At 35.4% G+C, this 25,288-nt stretch overlaps 1 protein-coding gene and 1 pseudogene across 1 annotated transcript; both read left to right on the top strand.

The window, feature by feature from the left end:
• The first annotated feature begins 3,479 nt into the window (after positions 1–3,479).
• On the top strand, positions 3,480–9,380 carry LOC137809375 (uncharacterized; annotated as a pseudogene).
• An 11,920-nt stretch (positions 9,381–21,300) lies between these two features.
• LOC137809374 (uncharacterized) lies at positions 21,301–22,878 on the top strand. The gene has a single exon (XM_068610497.1). It carries the CDS (start codon positions 21,301–21,303, stop codon positions 22,876–22,878), a length of 1,578 nt encoding a protein of 525 aa, XP_068466598.1.
• Positions 22,879–25,288: the final 2,410 nt, after the last annotated feature.

The raw sequence follows: 25,288 nt of genomic DNA, 5'->3' as shown, positions 1-25,288 counted from the left end.
GTTTTTTGTCATTAAGTTATATTATATTTATTACCATAAAGTCATATTACATTTATTGTATTGAAGTCATGTATCATATTTATATTATGTCAAGTCATGCACTAATGTCCCTATTGAACTTAAAAGTTGAAAACTTTTTTTTCAAATCACTGTTTATAAAGTATTATTTAAAACTGGTGCAAAATACTCCAATTAGTGCTGTTTAAATAAATGCTCCTATTAACCATTTAAAGTAGTCATAAAGTATAGAAAGAAAGTTTGAACTATTGAAGAATAATTCGTCATCAAATGGTTCAAAATTAGGGATCACAATGCGGGACGAGTTATGTGGACTGGTTCGTAGTCTGTTACCAAAAAAATTGGGATGGACTCACTAATTTAGTCCGTTAATCCATTTAGACCTGCTTCGCTGACTCATTTATATCCGCTCTGCACAACCCGCAATTCACACGGGTCAACAACGAAGTGAAGAGAGTTGATCCGCTAGCCCACATAAATAGAAAAATAATTATTTAATTTTTTTTTCATTTACCCATTATTATAGTGTAACCTTTATTTTTATTTTTTAATTATTTAAAAAATTAATTTTTTTATCAATAATAAAAAATAAATAAATAAAAACCACTTTAAATAAATCTCAAACAAATTATAATTCTACAACTATCGACTCTACTATAAACTAGAAGCATGAGAATGTTTCAGAATCATATCATATTACTTCTCAATAAAAACTCATAAAAATATAGTTTCCAAAATATCTCTCATTAATCTTCTTAAAAAAAAATCATAAAATACATTTATGTTTTCAATTCTTATAAAATAGGAAAATTAATAAAAACATCCTAAATTTATTTTGTATTAATTTAATCTCTATTAAATATAAATATTTTTTTAATCCTCACGGTTTATAAAGGGACTAACAAATTCACTTGTGTTTTGTTATCGTTATGTTCCATCAGCATAAAAAATCATAAATTTATATTTATATTTATATTTTACAATAAATAAATTAATATTAAGATTTTTTAAGAAATTTTTTATTAGTTTTTTTATTAACTATTCACTTGAATGGAAAACATAATTTACCTAAAATTATAAGACTCTTTTCAAAGTTAAATATACAATGTACAAAAATAAATAAATAAATTTTGAAATAAATTCTTTGGGAAATGAACAAACTGTTGGGAAAAACGCACGCGGAAGCAACACACATAATCACAATCAATTGCAGAAAATAAACAATAAACAACACAAGATTTAACGTCGTTCAGTCGCCAACTGCAACCTACATCCACACGGGCATTTCGTCTTGTTGCAGACCAATTACAAATACAATGATCTCTTTAAATAAAGATTATAAAAGGGACACAATGATTAAACCCACTCACTAAACATGGTGTCTAGTCAGCCCAACCCAATTGGTCTTGACTTCATACTCAACACAAACATGTGTACATATATATTATAATCCATGGATGTATTTGATAGTTGATAATGTCATTGAAACAAAGGTTGAATAAAGTTTATTTAAGGGTTATTTCTTGATAAATTATTTCATTATATAAATTTTGATACTAATTAATAATAAAATAGAAATATTATTTTTAGGAGCAATTATGTTGTATACCTTTATTTATTGAGTAAACATATTTTGTTTTAGATCGTAAGTAAATATTGACAACTATATTAATTATAAATGTTTGACTCCTCTAAAATTTAATATAAATTACCACTTTTGCTTGAATTAATAAAATATAATTTGTAAAAAAAATTATTTAAAGAAATCGATTTACTGAGTTGTTCCAAGAATAAGTTCATCACTTACTAGAAAACAATTGAAAAGAACTTAAATAATATCTGGGTTGGATGGAGCTAAATCATTTTGTAAATAAATATATTCATTTATTTTGTCTACACTCTTCATATTTCTATTTTATTATTAATTATATTTTAAAATTATAATATTTTAAATATCATAACTATTTTTATACATATAATACAATAATTTTTTTTTATATATAAACTATCTTATTCACTAAAAGTAATTGTGGATGTTTCAACTACTCCATATAATATGGTCACACTTTTTTTCTTCTCTTCTATAAAAACTTGTAATTTATATTATTCTTACATATTAAAAAATGTAGAAATAATATCACAAATATTGTATTTAAATAGTTGAAAATTAGTATAAATATTAATTTTTTAACTCATTAAAAAATACTATAATAAAAAAATCAAATACATATATGATGCTACATGTGTATCTGCTAGTAAAAAATAATTATAATAACACTTCCTTAAATTAATAATAATTATGAACATAAATAAAATTATTTATAACAATATATAAAGGGATATTTTTTTAACTATATATCTTCTTTGTATAATTTCACCCATATACTAATATTTAAAGTGAACATATTTTGTAACTAATGTACATATTTATTTTATTCACAACGTTTTGATAACTGATTTTGATGAAAGTTATTTTTTTTATTAGTCTTTTTATCTCCTAAAATTCTTCAATAACGACATCCTTCAAAGACGGTTTGGAAACAACCATCGTTAAAAACTACGCGGTGGCAATCTTGTAAATTTTTCGAAATTTTTTTGGACTTTTAACGACGGTTCATCCCAGAACCGTCGTTAAATGTTGCACTATGGAGATACAACGACGGTTCATCCAGAACCGTCGTTAAAGCTTGTTTTAAAACTCTTTTTTCCCACTCTCCTATTTTCATTCAGAAACATAATCCTTTTCCCACTTTCCCGCTGCCCACGACCCAGCACCATGACCGCCGCTCCTACGCGCGACCGCGACCGAGCCGCACCGAGACCGCGACCGAGCCGCCACCGACCGCCCTACAGCACCGTGCCGCGACCGAGTCGCCCCCTATGCGCGACCGGTACCCCTGACCGCGACCGAGCCGCCCCCTGACCACGACCGAGCCGCACCCCGACCGTCGCCCGCGACGCATCGCACCGCGCCGCCCCTTACCGCGACCCCGCCGCGCGACCGCACCGCCGCCCGCGAACCCTAAATCCCAGACGCACGACCGCACTGCACCGCGACCCCGCCGCGCGACCGCGACGATCGTTCCAGCGACCACCCTGCGCATGACCCTTGACCGTTCCAGCGACCACCGACCCTGTGCCGCGACGCACGTCCGTGAACACCGACTCCTTGCTGCAACCGCTTGTCGTGACCGCCCATCCATTTGAGGTTAGTGTATTCTTATTTATTATCACCTATATTTTGAAAGTATTTGTTTTGAGTTTGATATTGATTCTTTATATTGAACGCATTGGTTCTGAGTCCGGAGGTGTTCGACCTTTGGCAATTTTCAGTCATTATATATTGTTTTGACATATTGAACGCACTGGTTCTGAGTCCGGAGGTGTCCGACCTTCGACACTTTTGTTTCATTTTTTCATGATTACATATTGAAAGTATTGGTTCTTAGTTTAGCAGTTCTATGGATCGGAGTTGGATTAATACACCACGAATAAGTGATACTTACGAAAAAGGGATGGAAGAGTTCATACAATTCGCAGAACATAATGCCGTTAGTTATAAGAATGGAGTAAGGATAAGGTGCCCTTGTATCAATTGTTTAAATGGAAGGATATTGACTATTTCTGAAATTAGAGAACATCTTTTGTGTGATGGATTTTTGAAAAGTTATACAACATGGACGTGGCATGGTGAATTGTTAGACTTGCCAAGTGTGCACGGAGGTTCGGAGGAAGTTCATTTCTCAATGGATGATAGATTAGAAGACATGATTCGTGATGTGGGAGCAGAATCATTTGCTAATGCAGTTTTTGAAAATATGTCTAATGATGCAAAGACTCCTTTGTATCCTGGTTCAACTAACTTCACACGATTATCAGCAGTGTTAAGGTTGATGAATTTGAAGGCAATGAATGGATGGACCGACAAAAGTTTTACATAATTGCTTCAATTGCTTAAGGACATGCTTCTAGAAGGAAATACCTTGCCCAATCGAAATTATGAGGCGAAAAAAATACTTTGTCCAATGGGTATGGAGTATAGAAAAATACATTCATGTCCTAACGATTGTATTTTATACAGAAATGAGTATGAAGATTTAAGAAGATGTCCCAGGTGTGGTTTGTCACGTTATAAGGTTAAGGTTGGTCAGAATGATGAAATTGATGAATTGACAAAGGAAGGTCCTCCTGCTAAGGTTGTTTGGTATCTTCCAATAATTCCACGGCTTAAGCGTTTGTTTGCAAATGCAGATGACGCTAAAAACCTTAGGTGGCATGCAGATAATAGAAAATGTGATGGATTACTTCGTCATCCTGCTGATTCTTTGCAGTGGAAGAATATTGATAAAGAATTTCCTGAATTTGGAAAAGAATCAAGAAACTTAAGACTTGGATAGGCAACTGATGGAATGAATCCCTTTGGAAATTTAAGTAGTAATCATAGTTCATGGCCCGTTTTGTTAGTGATTTACAACTTACCTCCTGCTTTGTGTATGAAGCGCAAATACATGATGTTATCTATGATGATCTCTGGTCCAAAACAACCTGGAAATGACATAGATGTTTATCTTAATCCATTGATTGAAGATTTGAAATTATTGTGGAATGAAGGGGTTGATGTGTTTGACGCGTTTAAGAATGAATCTTTCTGATTGCATGCGATGTTATTTTGTACTATCAATGACTTCCCTGCATATGGGAACTTGTCAGGTTATAGTGTGAAAGGCCATAGAGCATGTCCAATATGTCAAGACAAGACATCTTATGAGCAGTTGAAACATGGAAGAAAAACCGTGTATCTTGGGCATCGTAGATTTCTAAAGAAATATCATCCGTATCGTAGATTGAAAAAAGCTTTTAACAGATACCAAGAACATGACATTTGTCCCACTCCCTTAAGTGGTGTTGAAATTTATGAAAAAAATCAAAAATGTTAATGTGACTTTTGGAAAAATGAAGAAGAAGCAAACTGTGAATGAAATATGGAAGAAGAGATCAATCTTTTTTTATCTTCCGTATTGGTGTAAGTTAGATGTCAGACATTGTCTAGATGTAATGCACGTAGAAAAGAATGTGTGTGACAGTCTAATAGGAACACTTCTGAACATTAAAGGCAAAACAAAGGATGGTGTGAATGCACGTCTGGATTTGATTGAGATGAATATACGAGAGGAATTGGCACCGAGAGAAGTTGGTAAACGTACATACTTGCCTGCAGCGTGTTACACTTTGTCAAAGAAAGAGAAAACAAGTTTTTGTGAATGTCTTAAAGGTGTTAAGGTACCACAAGGCTACTCTTCAAATGTGAAGAGTCTTGTATCTATGAATGATTTGAAACTAATTGGCTTAAAGTCACATGATTGTCACGTTCTAATGCAACAATTACTATCGGTGGCTATTCGTGGAATCTTGCCAAAAAATGTTAGGCATACAATCACTCGACTATGCTCTTTTTTCAATTCCATATGTAGTAAAGAGATTGACTCTCAGAAGTTGGATGAACTTGAAGAAGAAATAATTGTTATCTTGTGTCAACTCGAGATGTTTTTTCCTCCATCTTTTTTTGATATTATGGTACACTTGGTTGTTCATCTTGTAAGAGAAATCAGATTGTATGGGCCAGTTTATATGCGATGGATGTATCCAGTTGAACGATACATGAAGATTTTGAAGGGATATGTGAAGAATCAATGTCGTCCGGAAGCTTCCATTATTGAAAGATACATTTCAGAAGAATCTATTGAGTTTTGTTCCGAGTACATGTCAAAAGCCAAATGTATAGGAGTTCCTGAAAAAGGTTGGCACTCTCATAGATTCATAAGTAGATCTTCAAAAGGTGTACATGTCATAAACAAATCTAGAGAAGAGGTTCTGCAAGCACACTTGTATATCTTGAATAACACTGATGAGGTGTTACCATACTTGGATACACACAAAGACATTGTCAAATATAAAAATCCAAGACAATCAGAAAAATGGGTGTTAATTGAGCATAACAAAACTTTCATGTCATGGTTTAAGCAACAAATAATGAATGATCCATCAACATCTGAAACATTAACATGGCTTGCAAACGGTCTCAAATTTGATGTTTTATGTTGTTATGGCTATGAAGTAAATGGTTGTTTGTTTTACACAAAGTCTCGAGATGATAGGAGTACAGTGCAAAATAGCGGAGTCACCTTGGAGGCAGAGTCTATGCAGTTTTCAACTGCAAATGATCAAAATCCTGTTGTGAGATCAATGCCTTATTATGGTGTCATAGTAGAGATTTGGGAAGTTAATTATACCAAGTTTACTGTACCTGTTTTCAAATGCAAGTGGGTTGACAATAAGACTGGTGTCAAAGTTGATGAATCAGGAATGACTTTGGTTGACTTTCGAAAGATAGGTTATCATGACAAACCATTTATAATGGCACATCAAGCTTCCCAAGTTTTCTATATCCAAGATCCTACGTCTGACCATTGGTCTGTTGTGCTACATGGAAAAAAACAACATAATGACCCAGAAGATACAAACAATGACATTTGTGAGATTGAATCACTTACAAGAACGATCATCAATAAAGAGTACGAGGATGTTGCTGATGTTGTACATGCAACTCGAAATGATCATGATGAAGGAATATATATTTGTATGTACATGTGATTCATGTTTAGTTTTACAATATATTTCATTTTAATTATATTTCATATTCTTGATGCTTATCATATTTGTTTAATAACAGGAACATGGCAGATGATAAAGTTTCTCGATCAAAAACTGGTAGAGGACCTACAAGATTAAAGAATATGTTTAAGAAGATAAATAAAGATGACAAAATACCTTTGTCTATTGATATCCACACTGGTGTGGCCACTGGGCAATATGCAAAGAAATATAGGAGTTATCTCGGAGTACTGTCTCGTGAAAGGATCTCTATCTTAACTCAGTCCTGGGATCACGTGACTGACCACGAGAAAAACATGATTTGGCAAGATATTCTGGTATGTAACTGTTTTTACTTTGCTCAATCTAAATTTCTTTTATACTTTGTTTTTGTTTATGAACTAATTCTTTCAAACAATGTAGACGCATTACAAGATCCCGAATGTGAAAACCTTGAAAGCGAAGGTTCTTTCAGATGTGGGTGTCAAGTTTCGTCAGTTCAAATCAAAATTGACAACAGATTATATATATGGGGAAAGGAAAGAAGAAAATCCTTGTGCAAAATATGCATCCATTGATGAAGAAACTTGGCAGCAGTTTGTGAATATTCGACAAACTGAAAAATGGCAGGTTAATATCACTTTTATATTTGAATATAGTTTATATTAACGTATTACTAAATTTTGAGTGTTATGATAGGAGGTTCGGAACAAAGCAAAAGCCAGTCAGGCACATAATAATACCCCACACTTATTGTCTCGTGGTGGTTATAAGTTGCTAGAGCAGAAGATGCTTGAAGAAAAGATTAAAGCACGTTCTACTTCCATTGAGGAAATGAATAGTGTAGATTCTTTAAGACCTCCATCCCCACCTCTCCGACATGAGATGTGGAAGGGTGCCCGTATAAACCCATTAGGGACATGGAGTTCTAAGTCTACAGAACAAACAGTTGAACGCATTGTAAGAAATATGTTTTCTATGTGTTATTTTAAATTCAATGTGTTGAAGTTTGACAATTTCTTTTCATTTGTTTTAGGATTCTCTTAATGAGCAATCAACATAGGGGACTTTTAAACCATGTGGTCGCAATGATATTCTTAATGTTGCTCTCGAACGACCTGAACACCCTGGACGTGTTGGTGTAGCTGGATATGGGGTTGGGATTCGGTCATACTTTGGAGCTCCATCACACAGCAAGGAACAATTGTCCAATGAACCTAGCCAAGAGTATTTACTACAACTACATGAGCAGTTAAAGGCTGAGGTAACTCAAGAGCTTAAAGAAAGCTTCATGGAGGAGTTTAGTGCGCGAATGGAAATGGAGTTCAAAAAGCGGTGGGAGGGTTTAGGACTCTCACAGCAACCACCTACTATGGTAGAAGATGAACCACCTCCACCTCCTATTAAGAAAGTCAGCACTAAAGGGAGTTGTTCGGCAGTTCATCTATCAGGGGATGACTTTGGCTCAACTAGCCAATGCGAATTATATGTTGAGTGTAATTCTTTGACCCGACTCGTTGCCTTGGGTAAGTGTTATGAAGGGGTCACAATGTTACACAATGTGCCTCTTCCTTCTAATTTCATGAAGGTCACGGTGGAGAAGGTCCTTTATGGTGATCTTGCAGTTCCTGTGCCGACATCAGAGGTCACAATTGTAGTAGAGGCATTACATACTTTCGTTGCCTGGCCTAGACATCTCGTCAGACCTATAGACTCTATGGTATATCTTTGCACTAATACTAATAGAATTATATATCAGACATATTACATTCTAACTAATTTAAGTATTTGTTTGTTTTGATGAGTAGCAGGAACCTAAGACAAATCTGCCTCTGGGAAAGAAGAAAATAGTCTCCATTGATGATCCTCTAGCGGCATTGGTGGAAGTTGCTACAACTTTAGATACAACCGTCTTAGAGGTTCCATGGGATGCCAATGTTTTTGGAAGGCATAGTAATCTACCGTTATACGTTCACATGTCTGATTTGTTGTACCTTGCATCCGGAGATCAAGAGATTAACATAACAATTCTGCAATTATGGATGATGTAAGTTCAAATTTTAAAATCTCTACACTTTTGATTTATTAAATATATTAGTACTAACTTATTAAAATTTAGGTATCTTTCTGGATTATGCTTTCATGAGGGGAAACACAATATATATGGGTTTTTAGACCCTCAAATCACTCAATCAATTGGAAACAAGAAGTCAGAAACACAAACATACATCACCACTGCCTTAAAGAATGGTGGAAAACACATTTATTTTGCTCCGTACATCCATGAGTAAGTTCTTATTTATTAAATAAGTTTTAATAAATTATTGAAATAAGAGAAACTAATTAACTGATTTGTTATACAGGCGTCATTGGCAACTATTGATCATATGTGTTCAAGATCATACCGCTACATGGTTTTGCTCCTTGCATAAAAAACCTCCTACCTATTTTAAAAACATTATAGATAGGTACGACAGTTTCATTTAACATTTATTATTACTTATATATTATATAATGTTATGTATTCTAACATGAAATCTTATTATTTTAGTGCTTACTCTGGATATAATATGTTGTGTGGGAGGAGAACTTCAAATTCACAAAAACTCACTTGGATGTACCTTGAGGTATTTAAAGTATATTTGTTCACTTAATTTAATGTGTTTCACACATTCATTTAATACATTTATTTTCACATGCAGTCCAACTAGCTACCTAAAAATTATGAGTGCGGCTATTATGTTATGCAGTGGATGTTGACTATTTTGCAAGTTCAAATTCAGAAAGGTTGGGATAAGGTAATACCAATACAATAAAAACTTTAAAATTTGAGATTTAGTATTCATGCACTAATTTAAAAAATTTCAAATGTCACAGTTCTTCAACGACCAACACCCGCTAGATTTAGAAGCATTGGAGTATGTGAGAACAACATGGTCAAAGTATTTTGTAACCATGTATAACACTCTAGTATAGATAAATCATTACAATGATAAATTTTTTCATATATTTGCAAAACTTTTTTGTATAATGTTATAATTTGTTGTATGTAATTTTTATATTTAAATTATGATTTGAAATGTTTTTATTTTCTGGAATTGAAAATTTTACGCAGGTTTTAGATTTCTTAAAAAACAATTAATTTTTTTTAAAACACTATATATAACGACGGTTCCACTTGAAACCGTCTTTAAAAATGGCTATTTACAACGATGGTTCAACTGGGAACCGTCTTTAAAATACCATAAGTTTTTTTTTTAAAGAAAAGACACCTTTAACGACGGTTCTCTCGTAGGGTTTTAACGACCATTCCAGAACCGTCGTGAAAAATCAAACCTTTTAACGACGCTTGTAATAACGACGGTTATGAAACCGTCTTTAAATGTTGATTTTAACCGTCGTTAATCTACCTTTTTGTACTAGTGTATAATATAAAAATCAAATACATATATGATGCTACATGTGTATATGCTAGTAAAAAATAATTATAATAACACTTCCTTAAATTAATAATAATTATGAACATAAATAAAATTATTTATAACAATATATAAAGGGATATTTTTTTAACTATATATCTTTTTTGTATAATTTCACCCATATACTAATATTTAAAGTGAACATATTTTGTAACTAATGTACATATAAACTGATTTTGATGAAAGTTATTTTTTTTATTAGTCTTTTTATCTCCTAAAAGAATATACATGCAAAACGATATAAATTTGTTTTCACCAATCAATTATAAAATCAAAGCGTATAATAAAATTAATAATTTTTGTTTTAATTATTATAAAAACTATATTTATGATAAATTTATTTACAATATAATATATATATTAATGAAAATTATACTACAATGCATTATCAAAAGGTTAATATAAATTATTAATAATGCTAACGCCCATCAAATTGTTTAGGAATTATCTGAATTGACCAAATTTTGTTTATCTATAAGTTGAAAAGCAGAGATAGGAACCAACAGAAAAGAAGGTATCCTAAACCTAATGATTCAAATTCCTCTAACTATACTTGCTTTGGCTGTGGCAAAACATGGCACATAAAAACGGATTGTCCAAACAATCAATCAAAGGATAAATCTGCAAGCAAGAAAGTTGAAAGGAGCAAGGGAAGAAGAGCTTACATCTCATGGGCGGAAAATGAAGTATCTTCAACCAGCAGCTCTTCAACTGAGAATGAGGAAAACAATTTGTGCTTCATGATGAAGGATGAGGAGTCAATCTCTGATTCGGTAAGTGATTTTTCTGTGGACTCAGATAACTATGATCAATTGCTTGCTGCTTTCAAGGAAACACATGATGAAGCAAATAGGCTAGCTGTAATATGCAATAAGCTGCAAAATGCACCTAAAGTAAAAACACTTGAGGAAGAATTGCATAAGGCCAAAATAGATTTGGTAAGCCTTGAACTAACATGCTTGCATGCCTCTATTAAAACCTGTGAAAACTGCAAAAAATCGAAAAAACAAGTGGAGTATTTGCTAAAAACCCTTTCCAATTTCACCAAGGGAAGAGAGAACCTTGAGTCTTTTCTTGGCTCACAGAATGCTGTTTTCAATAAAAATGGACTTGGTTATACCCCTGGAAATGTAACCAATGTCAAAAAGCTTTCAAGTTTTTTTGTTCCAGCAAAATCAGGTTTTTCAGCTTTTAACAGTGGCAAAAAGGCATCTCATGTAACCTGTTTTTACTGCATGAAATCTGGTCATACCTCTAGGTCTTGCATTGCTAGAAAGCATCTTGTTCCTAAGAATTTAGCAAAATGGCTACCAAAGAGAAGGTTTTAATCTGTGTTGGACCCTATAATGAAAAGGGTACCATTTGTATCATTTTTATTCTGTTTTGTAGATTGGCAGCAAGAAAAATCAGTGGTACTTGGACAGTGGCTGTTCCAAGCATATGACTGGAGATCTTACAAAATTCACTAGCTTGAAGCTCAAAGCAGAAGGACATGTAACCTATGGTGACAATAACCGAGGAAGAATTTTGGGCAGAGGCACTGTTGGAACAAGGAACTCAACCACTATTGAGAATGTGTTGTATGTAGAAGGACTCAAGCATAGCCTTCTCAGCATAAGTCAACTTTGTGACAAAGGATACAAGGTGAATTTTGAGTCAAAAGGCTGCACAATCTCAAGTGATTCATCTAGTCAGGTTTGCCAAAAGAATGGAAAACCCCTAGAGACCTAACCCTTGATAATGTCATTGGGAACATTGAGAAAGGAGTATCAACTAGGAAATCCTTGAACAACTTCTGTGAAGCAATGGCCTTTGTATCTCAAGTGGAACCCAAGAATCTGAATGAAGCTCTCAAGGACAGCAACTGGATTTTAGCCATGCAAGAGGAACTGAATCAATTTGCTCTTAATGAGGTCTGGACTCTTGTTCCTAGAATACCTGATATGAATATAATTGGGATAAAATGGGTATTCAGAAACAAAATGGATGAGCACGGGGTGATTACAAGAAATAAGGCTAGGCTAGTAGCTAAATGGTACAATCAAGAAGAAGGAATAGACTATGATGAGACATATGCACCAGTGGCTCGGTTAGAAGCTGTTAGATTGCTACTTGCCTTCTCCTGCATCAAAGGGTTCAAGCTGTTTCAAATGGATGTGAAGAGTGCCTTCTTGAATGGTTATATAAATGAAGAGGTATTTGTTTCACAACCACTAGGTTTTGAAGACCATCAGCATCCAGAATACATGTTCAAACTCAAAAAGGCTCTCTATGGGCTTAAGCAAGCTCCTAGGCAATGGTATGAGAGACTAAGTGATTTTCTCACCTCACAAGGCTATGACAGAGGCACATCAGATAAGACCTTGTTCATCAAGAAGAAAGGGGATGACTCAATTATAGTACAAGTATATGTGGATGACATCATTTTTGGATCAAACAATGGAGAATTGTGTGAAGCTTTCGTGAGAGTCATGAAGAGTGAGTTTGAAATGTCAATGATGGGTGAATTGAACTATTTTCTAGGCTTGCAGGTCAAACAACTCAAGGATGGCATCTTCTTAAGTCAAGCTAAGTATTGCAAGGATCTGCTGAAGAAATTTGAAATGGACAAGTGTAAACCAATCAGCACACCCTTCTCAACAAGCTGTCACTTGGATCATGATGAAGCTGGAATTTTTGTTGATGACACCAAATACAGAGGACTCATAGGATCACTATTGTATCTCACTGCCAGCAGGCCTGACATAATGTTTGCAGTGTGCATGTGTGCTCGGTTTCAATCTGCTCCTAAAGAATCACACTACAATGCTGCCAAAAGGATTTTGAAGTATTTGCAAGGAACTAAAGAAGTTGGCTTGTGGTATCAAGGTAACATCTCATTAAGTTTAACTGGATATTCTGATTCAGATTTTGCAGGTTGCAAAATTGATAGGAAGAGCATTAGTGGAACCTGTCACTTGCTTGGATCAAGCTTGATTTCATGGCAATGCAAAAAGCAGGCTTGTGTAGATCTCTCCACGGCTGAAGCAGAGTACATTGCAACAGGGAGTTGCTGTGCTCAAACCATATGGCTAAGACAGCAATTGAATGATTTTGGTATCTTACTTAACCATATACCTCTGCTGTGTCATAATACAAGTGCAATCAACTTAACCAAAAATCCTGTCATGCATTCAAGAACCAAACACATTGAAATTAGGCATCATTTCCTAAGGGAACACATTTCAAATGGAACATGTGAGATTAAGTTCATTGGTACAGATTTACAACTTGCTGATTTGTTCACAAAACCATTAGCTAAAGATAGGTTTAATTTTCTGCTTAATGAATTAGGTATTATAAATGTCAATTGTGCCTAGCAGTGAAAAATTAAATTTGTTTATTCGTAATTGAATGTGTTTATTTTCTGTACTGATATGCATTGATGACTAGGAAAGAGAAATTCTGATCTTTGACTGCTTGACTGACTTAGTGGGCATTAACCTCTGTACCTTTGACAGTTTTGGTCATGGTTATGTAACCGATTTGATGGTTTGGGTGCTCAATAAAGGTATGAATTGTGTGCAGCATGACCCTAAATATTTGTTGCATATTTTCAAAGATTCTCTGCACAAATTCAGAGCATAAAATCTTCATGCATATCCACTCATAACTGCCATATCAACCTATTCATTTCTATATAAATATGTGTGAAAATCTGCTACCCACATTGGCTATCCATTTTCTGTTCTCACCATTTGAAACCAAGAGAAAATTCTGGTTCAACCATGGCTTCTTCTTCAAGACAGAAACAGAAAAACAAGGGCAAGCAAAGCACCTTTCAAGGTGTGCTAGAAGGTTGGTTCGCTAGAAATGAAGAAGCAATCAATGCCTACATCCACGAGACAAGCAGAAAGCAGATTAATATACCCAAGGTGCTGGATTTCAACTGGCTGAAATCAGAAAAATTGTCAGAAACAAGGGCTGTGTTGAAGCACCAGAAACTGAAAAAGCTGCTGGAATTAATGGATCGCAAGTGATGTTTGGAACTCTATGGCTGGAATCAAGTATGCTGGACTGAAAGTGGGAAAAGGAAACACCAGTGGAATCCAAGAATTCAACAAGCTGCAATATTATAAAAGCTGTATGAGGAATCCTACAGAGAGCATAAGCAGGTTTCATGCAGGACATTTGAACCTAATGCCACGTCTTGTTGCCTACATTATAGCATGGCAACTCATCCCAAGAGGTACAAATCATGTTGTTTTACATGAAGAGGATTTAATCCTTCTATACTGCATCATGAACCAGATTGAGGTAAACTGGGTTTTCATTATCAATGAACACATGCTGAAATCCAAAAGGTTGGCTGATTATCGCTTTCCTTATGCTATACTTGTTTCAAAATTGATTGATTTCTTTGGTGTTGATGCTACAAATGAGAGAAACGACCCCATCAAGGCTGTAAGTGAGATTGACAATTCAACTCTCACAAAGATGGGATTTCACAAAGTAGAGGACAATTGGGTGGTTCTCAAAGGCAAGAACCCTCAAGCAGAACATGGAGCCTCAAACCTCAACAATGAAGATGAGGATGAAGCTGTTCCCATGGAGGATGACACAGTTCAAGCTGCAGAACATTCACGTTATGTTATCCATCACTCCTATGGACAAGAACAATCTGCTGAACATGCTGGAAATCAAAGGACAAGCTCTCCATCTGTAGAAATCAGAGGAGACTCACCTGCTCCCCAATCTGTGCATGATGAAGCTGCTGCAACCCATCAGAATGCCATTGTTGCCTATCAAACTCCAGAATACCGAGGTGAACCATTATCAATGTTTGAAAGGCAAGTTCTGCATCGCCTTGATGTCATGACAGCAGAACAGAGGGCATACTTTGAGACTACTCAAGCAAGGTTTCAACACCTTGATGATCAAATTGAAGGGGTTCAAATGCAGCTTGCAGAGTTATACTACAAGGATCAGTAGTCTCTTGCTTTTCATGCTTTCTTTATCAGTTTTAAATTTCTGTAATGCTGAACAATTTGTCTTTATTTTCTGAACTATTATGGTTATGTTTCTGTTTTTTCCCTATGCTTACATGCTGTTTGATGAATCCAAAGGGGGAGAAAAATAGCTCAACGTGCTAGGTGAAGCTAGCTGAAACAGGAAGTTAAATTCTGCACCTTAAAACCATTGTACATGTTATGCAATGTTCTGTTTTTATGGTTTAATATTTGGTGCAGTACAGGTTCTTAAAGCAACATAGCTATGGGGATTTGTCTCCATCAAACAAGGGAGATTGTTGAAGATGGTTGCTGCCCCTTCAAGACATGTGTTTGATGAAGACTTTTATGTACAATTCATGTATATTTCCTTTTGCTTTAAGAATGTCTTAGGTAGTGTTTAGAGGTTGTTTAAGAGTAGGCTTTTTGCTGAGTAACTCACCTCCTAACCACTGGCCATGTGATAAGAACAAGCATAGGATTTCTTAAACTGTTTTTCACATGTTTTACAAAAAACACGTTTACTGCATAAAAATAAATTTGTTCTTTTCCAAATAAACAGATTCATTTTTAAACTAATGCCTTGGCTAAGTCTTGTGAAAATTAGATTTTGTGCATCAAGTATTTTGACTAAGTCTTCTATCTTTCAAAACGATTGTGTTTTAAATAGTTAAGCTTTTTCTATTTTCGTTTTGAAAAATAAATCTATTCATCTGTAAATGAATAGATTCTTTTTTGACTCTGGTGCCATGACTAGCTTAAACGGTTTTCAGTTTTGTCCCTGCACCAGAATGGCTGACTAAGTCTCCTCACATAACAAATTCTCTAACTGCTTTTGAAAATGAATCTGTTCATTTTATTTTCAATCTGTTCATTTTATAACAGCTTTTCAAAAATATGTTGTAAGTTGGTTTTCTATAAAATGAAAACTTGTTTCTGAGTTTAAACAATCGATCATACATTTGTAAAAACAAGTTTTGCATCAGAGGATTGAGGATTTACAAGGAGTTAGCATCTGTTCTTAGAAGATTTCGAAAATCACAAAGTGCTTGTTCTTGTTTGGTTCCAAAAGCTTGGTGAGAGGTGTTGCTACTGTTCTAGCAATCTGTTCTACTGGTTTAAGGCAGATTTCTGCATCCTCAATCAGGTGTAGTTGTTTCACATTTCTTTTCTTGTAAAAGTTTGGTTGTACACTCTTCTTGATAGGGTTTCTTGAAGAGTGTGTGTGTGCTGAAATAGGGTTTTTCAGCAAGTGTACCTAAGTTCTTGTAGGGTTCAAGAACAGTGGGATTTGTGTTTGCTTGAAGTGTGATTTAGTGAATTTCACCTTGGTTTAGGTGAAGACTGGATGTAGCTCAGTTGAGTGAACCAGTATAATTGCCTTGTGTTCATTCTCCCTTAATCTCTACATTTAAATTTCTGCATATCTGTCAAAACTGTTAAGAAATAATTTTGTTCAATCAATAATAAATCTGTTCTTTCTGGGCTCGTTTCATACTGTTCTTACTTTCTGGAAAACTGTTTGATTTTAAGAAGAACATAAATAACTTGTTAAAAAGCCACTGAAACAGATTGATTGTGATAGGTTATTCAAGTAATTGTCAAGCTATCAATTGAACCTTAATCACTTGCTTAAAATTGAAGCTTGTTGTTTTGTGATTCACTATTTTTCGTGCTAATATCAGTGTGTGTGTATCTGGAAAATCTATCTGTATAATCTTGTGATTAATCTTGCTGTATAAACGTTTTTCAAACACAAACAGTGCCAAAATAAATTTGTTCAATTTCAAATAAATCGATTTATTTTCTGTACACTGTGATAAATATTGATTATGCGAGAAAGATTTAAAAGATCAATTCACCCCCCTCTAGAACTTTGGCACTATTAAACCCAACACAGCCCATGTGGAATCCTAACTTTGGGACGCTGTTGTAGCCCCTGCGAAACCCTAGCTTTGGAACGCCGCTGCAGCCGCAATTTTCACGTCTCATTGATTAATTTTTGCTGATCAGATCTTTAGTGATGTCACTTGATGGGAAAAACGCACGCGGAAGCAACACACATCATCACGAATCAACTGCAGAAAATAAAAAACACAAGATTTAACGTGGTTCGGTCGCCAACTGCAACCTACATCCACACGGGCAACTATTAGGTTTTCATTTTGTCATGTTGCACACCAATTACAAGTACAGTGATCTCTTTAAATAGAGATTATAAAAGGGACACAATAATTAAACTCACTCACTAAACATGGTGTCTAGTCAGCCCAACCCAATTGGTCTTGACTTCATACTCAACACAAACATGTGTACATATACATATTATAATCCATGGATGTATTTGATAGTTGATAATTTCATCGAAACAAAGGTTGAATAAAGTTTATTTAAGGGTTATTTCTTGATAAATTATTTCATTATATAAATTTTGATACTAATTAATAGTAAAATGGAAATATTATTTTTAGGAGCAATTATGTTGTATACCTTTATTTATTGAGTAAACATATTTTGTTCTAGATCGTAAGTAAATATTGACAAATATATTAACTATAAATGTTTGACTCCTCTAAAATTTAATATAAATTACCACTTTTGCTTGAACTAATAAAATATAATTTGTAAAAAAAATTATTTAAAGAAATCGATTTACTGAGTTGTTCCAAAAATAAGTTCATCACTTACTAGAAAACAATTGAAAAGAACTTAAATAATATCTGGGTTGGATGGAGCTAAATCATTTTGTAAATAAATACATTCATTTATTTTGTCTACACTCTTCATATTTCTATTTTATTATTAATTATATTTTAAAATTATAATATTTTAAATATCATAACTATTTTTATACATATAATACAATAATTTTTTTTTATATATAAACTATCTTATTCACTAAAAGTAATTGTGGATGTTTCAACTACTCCATATAATATGGTCACACTTTTTTTTCTTCTCTTCTATAAAAACTTGTAATTTATATTATTCTTACATATTAAAAAATGTAGAAACAATATCACAAATATTGAATTTAAATAGTTGAAAATTAATATAAATATTAATTTTTTAACTCATTAAAAAATACTATAATAAAAAAATCAAATACATATATGATGCTACATGTGTATCTGCTAGTAAAAAATAATTATAATAACACTTCCTTAAATTAATAATAATTATGAACATAAATAAAATTATTTATAATAATATATAAAGGGATATTTTTTTAACTATATATCTTCTTTGTATAATTTCACCCATATACTAATATTTAAAGTGAACATATTTTGTAACTAATGTACATATTTATTTTATTCACAACGTTTTGATAACTGATTTTGATGAAAGTTATTTTTTTTATTAGTCTTTTTATCTCCTAAAAGAATATACATGCAAAACGATATAAATTTGTTTTCACCAATCAATTATAAAATCAAAGCGTATAATAAAATTAATAATTTTTGTTTTAATTATTATAAAAACTATATTTATGATAAATTTATTTACAATATAATATATATATTAATGAAAATTATACTACAATGCATAATCAAAAGGTTAATATAAATTATCAATAATGCTAACGCCCATCAAATTGTTTAGGAATTATTTGAATTGACCAAATTTTGTTTATCTATAAGTTGAATTAGATTAATTTAACATGAATTCTTAATTTATTTGTGATGGACTATATCTATACAAAAAATATAGAAATAGTTCTCTATTTTTTTTTATGTTCAGACTGTTTTGGTTGTTGTTATGGAGTTATATATATTATTGAACAAGCTCAAAATATGAGTCTTACTAAATTATGGTTTGAATGTGATTCTGCCTTGGTTTGTGCTGCATTTAATGTTATGACCATGGTTTCTTTTATGCTTTGTAATAGGTGGAACACTCGTCTTACATGTGGGAAAATCAGATTTATGATTTCTCATATTTTTCGTGGAGGGAATGCATGTACTGATAAACTTGCTAACTTAGACTTTATTTATAAGAGTATTTTCATTGGTATAACAAGCTTTCATCTAGTCCCTTCTTAGAGTTTTTTATTTAATAAGTATAAATTACCTATGTAGTAACAAATGATTGTTGTTACTCGTAGGTGTGAGTTTAACTGAAATGTCAAATTTTATAATAATGTTCAACATAGAGCTTTTATAATAATAAAAAATCTTAAACCAGAATCAAGTATATAATTATTTCAAGGGCAACTTTTGTTTATTTATTTATTATTCTTCAAACATTTTTAATGGTTAAGATATTCTTGAATTGTTTGTTTGTAATTGTTCTAGAAGCACACACCGAAATTGGCGGTAAAAATAGTTTGTAGTTTGCTGATGTTAGGCTCAGAGATTTTAATTTCATAACCTTTTGTATTTCACATACTGTTTTCACAATGAAATACCTATTTAAGGTTCAGATCTTAAAGCAAAACTTAACCAGTGGAACACAGACAACAAAAGAACCATCAATAATTTAAAATAGTTATAATGTCTCAATAAAAAATATTTTAGATGCTAATAAATAATTGAATAATTAAAATAATAATAAATAACTGTAATGTTAAATCAATAATTTAGTATGAGAGAAAACAATAACAAAAAATTATAGCTATAAATAAAATTTGAACATTAAGGTTTTCTGTTACCATTTTAAGAGATAAGATGATAAAATATTTTTTTTTTCTGGGTACGTTATTTCAAAATACCAATATAAAAAGCTTGTTAAAATAGTTTAGAAATTATTAAAAAAACTTCTTTACCAAACATAAATAATTTTTTAATTAAAATTTCTTCTATCAATTTTATGTAGATGTATATTTAAAAGTTCACAAACCTTGTCGCCTATATATAATTAAAGGATTAATTTTTATTTGTGTATAGAAAAATATCTCCAAGAAAATATTAGCCCATTAAACATATATAATTTTCTGTAAAAATTATTCCATAATTTTTTTTACCAAAAATACCATTTGTACCAGTCGGACCCTGGACGACCGAAGATATGAATTAATAATGTAACGTAATAAATACGTGACAAGAAAACAGTTATAACTAACGTTGAATGAGTTAAAGATATACCTCGAAATACACTCCCGTGATATCAGGAAGCCACTACACATGACCTGAGGACCATTACACACGTCTTGGTGAACTAATTATCTAGCCCACACAGGTGGAGACCCAAGTCAACCTATAAGTAAGACTTCTGAAAGGGGGAAATGTACGTTTTTCATATCCTAAGAGAATAGACAAAACACTAGCACTGACTTGAGTGTCGGAGTGCAATCGCAGGTACCCCCACCGACCGGCGGAGCACACACGCAGGAGAGAGAGAGCTTCGAAGGATTTGGAGACTACCGGCACAACAACGAATTGTGTACCAGGTGGACGAACATTACTTAGGCCTCGACATCTATACAGGTACAATTGGCGCCCACCGTGGGGCCCGAGTAATTTGTAGCCTTCCATTCACAAGGACTTCGACAAGCAACGATGGTATCCACGATAAATAACACGAATAATGACATCACGACAGAAGAACAAATGGTCATGCTCCAAGCCCTCCAAGCCCAGATGCAGGAACTGCAACAGAAGGGAGTTGCAGATCAACTACATCACGAAGAGGAACGACGTAAGCAAGAGGAAGAGCGGCGTCGTCAAGCAGAGAAGATGGCTCAATTAAAGGAGCAGAACAAAAGACTACTTCAGCGACTTGAAGAGTCCGAATGGGAAGGACATTCCCACACGCCGATACCAACACCACGGACGCATCAGTCTAGGACGAAACCAGTAACTCCCCAAACTCAGGGGGTACATCACACTTCACTTACGCATCACACACACCAAAGCGTTAAGTACGTCGCTCCCGGTAGAGAAGTAAATCCAAGGGGTCATCCTTTCACGGATGACATCATTGTTGCACCCCTTCCCGACAAATGGAGGGGCTTAACGATGAACCTTTATGATGGCTCCACTAACCCAGATGAGCACTTGAACATTTTTAGAACGCAAATGACCTTATACACCGTAGATCAAATAGTGTGGTGTAAGGTTTTTCCCACTTCACTGAGAGAAGGGCCACTGTGATGGTTTACCGAGCTCCCACCAAATTTTGTGACTAGTTTCGACGTTCTAGAAACAAAGTTTACCCCCAGTATGCTACGAGTAGACCCCATCATACGTCCTCAATGTCCCTCCTCAACGTCAAACAAGAAAAAAGGAGAATCGTTGAAAGCTTTTATGGACAGATTCAACAAGGTTTGCATGGGAATCAAGAATTTGAATCCAGATAGAGCAATGCACCATTTAGTCTCAGCCATACTGCTAGGCCGGTTCACAAAGAGCCTTATAAAACGACCACCATACAACATGAACGAAATAAGGACGAGAGCGACCAAATTCATGCAGATAGAAGAACACGTTGATTATCATAGGAAAACACTGGCAGAACCTTTTGAGAAAGAAAGAGGGAAAAATAGGGGCATTCGTCCTCCCGTAATGGGGACCGACCGAGACCGGTATCGTTCGAATAGGGGTCCTCGTTTCCATAATTACACCCATCTGATGGTACCTAGAGGAAAGATTCTGGATGAAGCCTTACAAGCTGAACTCATCTCAACGCTCAAACAAGCGCAAACACCACCCAATGCAGATACGACCAAGCGTTGTCAGTATCATCATAATTACGGTCACACGACCGAAGGCTGCCAGGCATTAAAGGATAAAATAGAAGAACTTGTCCAAGCCGGTCATCTCCACAAATTCATTAGAACGTCTAATGTTGCACCACGGTCACCCCAACATGACATTGACTATTCTAGAGACAAAGAACATTCTGGACGAAAGGACAACCGAAGCCGCGATGGTTATCGTCGCACGACCCGACAAAAACGAAGTGAAAGTCTAGTCAGACGGACCCGACCCCGAAGTGAAAGCCCTGAGCGGAGAAGTCGAACCAAACAAAGAGTTTGTGAAGTTATTAACACTATTGCTAGCCCAGTTCCACTCGGCGTAGCACCTCAGGAGGTTAATTATATCGCAGGAGGCTTCACGGGCGGTGGATGTTCTAACTCTGCTAGGAAGAAACACCTGAGGGCGATTCAATCTATCCATTCAGCCTCTACACATAAACGTCCACACATACCTCCAATTACCTTTACTGACGACGACTTCACCGCGATCGACCCCGCTCAGGATGACCCCATGGTCATTACAATGGAGATAGACAAATTTGCCATTTCTAAAGTTCTGGTAGATCAAGGTAGTTCGATCGACATCCTCTGTTGGGAAACATTTAAAAAGATGCGAATTTTGGAGGCAGAGATACAACCTTATGATGAACAAATAGTTGGATTTTCAGGAGAACGAGTAGACACTAAGGGATACATTGACTTATTCACCACCTTTGGTGACGATTCTCTCAGAAAAACAATTATTGTCCGATATCTGTTGGTTAACACCAATACATCTTATAATATACTGCTCGGACGTCCTTCCATAAACAGGTTAAAGGTTATTGTTTCTACCCCTCATTTGGCCATGAAGTTTCCCTCTGTCAATGGAGATATTGTGATGGTGCATGTTGATCAGAAAACTGTGTGGGAGTGTTATGTAGCTAGTCTAAAGGTTGAACCAACCAGATGGCTATACACCATGACGAGCTATCGATCTCCGAGCAGAAGGGGTCGATCACCAGAGAGCGGTCCAGGAGAAGAGGCTCTAGAAGGCACTTAGTTGCCCTTGTAGATCTAGATCCACGATTGGATGATCCTTGAATGGAGGTCAGGGAAGACCTTCAACCCATATTCCTCCGCGAAAACGACCGTAAAACATACATGGGAACATCCTTAAAGTTGGACGATTGAGAGGTGATAGGTAAGACATTAATAAAAAATGATGACCTTTTTGCTTGGACTGCTACAGATATGCCTGGGATAAAACCCAACATTATCACTCATTGTTTGTCTGTATACAAAGAGGCTAGACCGATAAGAAAAGGAAATTAGGGGAAGAAAGGCGTAAAGCCGTCCGAGAAGAAATTGACAAATTGGTACAAGCAGGTTTCATCCAGAAAGCCCACTATACCACATGGTTGGCTAATGTTGTAATGGTCAAGAAGTCAAACGGTAAGTGGAGAATGTGCGTAGACTATACGGACCTTAACAAAGCATGCTCGAAAGACTCGTATCCCCTACCGACCATTGATCGACTGGTTGACGAAGCGGCTGGTCATCATATTCTCAGTTTCCTTGATGCATACTCAGGTTATAATCAAATCCAGATGCACCCATAGGATAGGGAGAAAACAACTTTCAGAAAAGATTCCAACAATTTCTACTACGAGGTCATGTCGTTCGGCCTCAAGAACGCCGGAGCTACTTATTAGCATTTATTTCATGACATGATTGGAAGGAACGTCGAGGTATACGTCGACGACATCGTTGTCAAGTCTGACTCATGTGAGCAGCATGTTTCAGACCTGAAAGAAGTTTTTCAAGCTCTACGCAAGTACCGCATGCGTCTGAATCCTGATAAGTGTGTGTTCGGCGTAGAAGGAAGGAAGTTTTTAGGTTTCATGCTCACTCATCGGGGCATAGAAGCAAATCCTGAGAAGTGTAAAGTCATTGTGGAAATGCGAAGTCCTAACAACCTTAAATAAATCCAACGAATGGTTGGTCGACTCACTTCTCTGTCTCGGTTCATACCTAAACTTGTCAAACGAACGAGACTCATCATCCAGTTGTTAAACAAGACATCTAGGTTTGAATTGACCGTTGAGTGAGAGCATAATTTCCTTCAGTTGAAGGCATTTCTGGCATCTCCGCCAGTTATCCAAAAGTCGAACACACGAAAGCCCATCATAGTTTATCTTGTTGTTTCGAACGAAGCGGTAAGCTCGGTCCTCGTACAAGAAATAGATGCGAAGGAGCGAACAGTGTATTTTGTTAGCCGAGTATTGCATGGTGCGGAAGTCAGGTATCAAATGGGAGAAAAGGTCGCATTGGCCTTAGTCATAACCGCACGACGAATGCGGATGTATTTCCAGAACCATCGAGTCATAGTTAAGAATAATTACCCCATTATGAAGATCCTGACTAAGCAGGATTTGGTCGGACGAATGATAGGACGGGCAATCAAATTGTCAGAATTTCATATTCAATATCATCCCATGGGGGCAATTAAATCTCAAGCCCTTGCCGATTCCGCAACAGAGCTAACTTCGTAGTCGACCGAGGAGGAAAGTTCCAAGTGGATTTTATATGTAGATGGCTCTTCGAACAACCGATCGTGCTGCGCGGGAGTAGTATTGGAGGGACCAGGTGAAATTGTCGTTGAGCAGGCCCTAAAATTTGAGTTCAAGACTTTAAATAATCATGCCAAATATGAGGCCATCACAGTTAGTCTTTATCTGGCCAATGAATTAGAAGTAACCAAGTTAACCTGCAGAAGCGATTCACGGCTGGTGGTGGGACAACTTATAGAAGAATACGAGGTAGTGGAAACTTTGCTTCAACAATATTTTCATTTCATTCGGAATTTGTTAACCAAATTTGAGGAGGTATCGTTCCAACACGTCCGACGAGAAAATAATACTCATGCGGACGCCCTATCACGACTGGCCACCACTAAGCAGAAAGGAGTTCACCGGTCAGTCGTCCACGTCACGCTGACCAAACCCAGTGTCGGCAAAGAAGAATGTATGGCGACTGTTACTCAACCAAACTGGATGACCCCCATCAAACAATACTTGACAGATGGAATATGTGACCCACACTTAGAGAAAACAATGAAGCAACAGGCCGCCCGGTTCATACTCATCAACCAGGACCTTTATAGGCGAGGATACACTCAACCACTCGGTCGAACATCTGCAAACCAACGGCCAAGCAGAGGCTGCCAACAAAGCCATCCTCAACGAGCTCAAAAAGAGACTCGGTCCAGCCAAGGGTAATTGGACCGAAGAACTTCTAGAAGTTTTGTGGGCCTACCGGTGTACCCCGCTGTCTATAACTCAAGAAACCCCCTACAGTCTGACGTACGACACTGAAGCCATGATTCCTATCGAGATAGGTGAGCCTTCACTACGGCGACAAACATTAGATCTGGACCTTAATAAGGAGAGCCTGCTGGTCGACCTTGACCT

Source organism: Phaseolus vulgaris, chromosome 2 (assembly GCF_051622355.1).
Source record: "Phaseolus vulgaris cultivar YP4 chromosome 2, ASM5162235v1, whole genome shotgun sequence".
NCBI lineage: Eukaryota > Viridiplantae > Streptophyta > Magnoliopsida > Fabales > Fabaceae > Phaseolus > Phaseolus vulgaris.
Note: the sequence above shows the minus strand (reverse complement) of the source record. Positions and strands in the feature narration are given on the sequence as shown.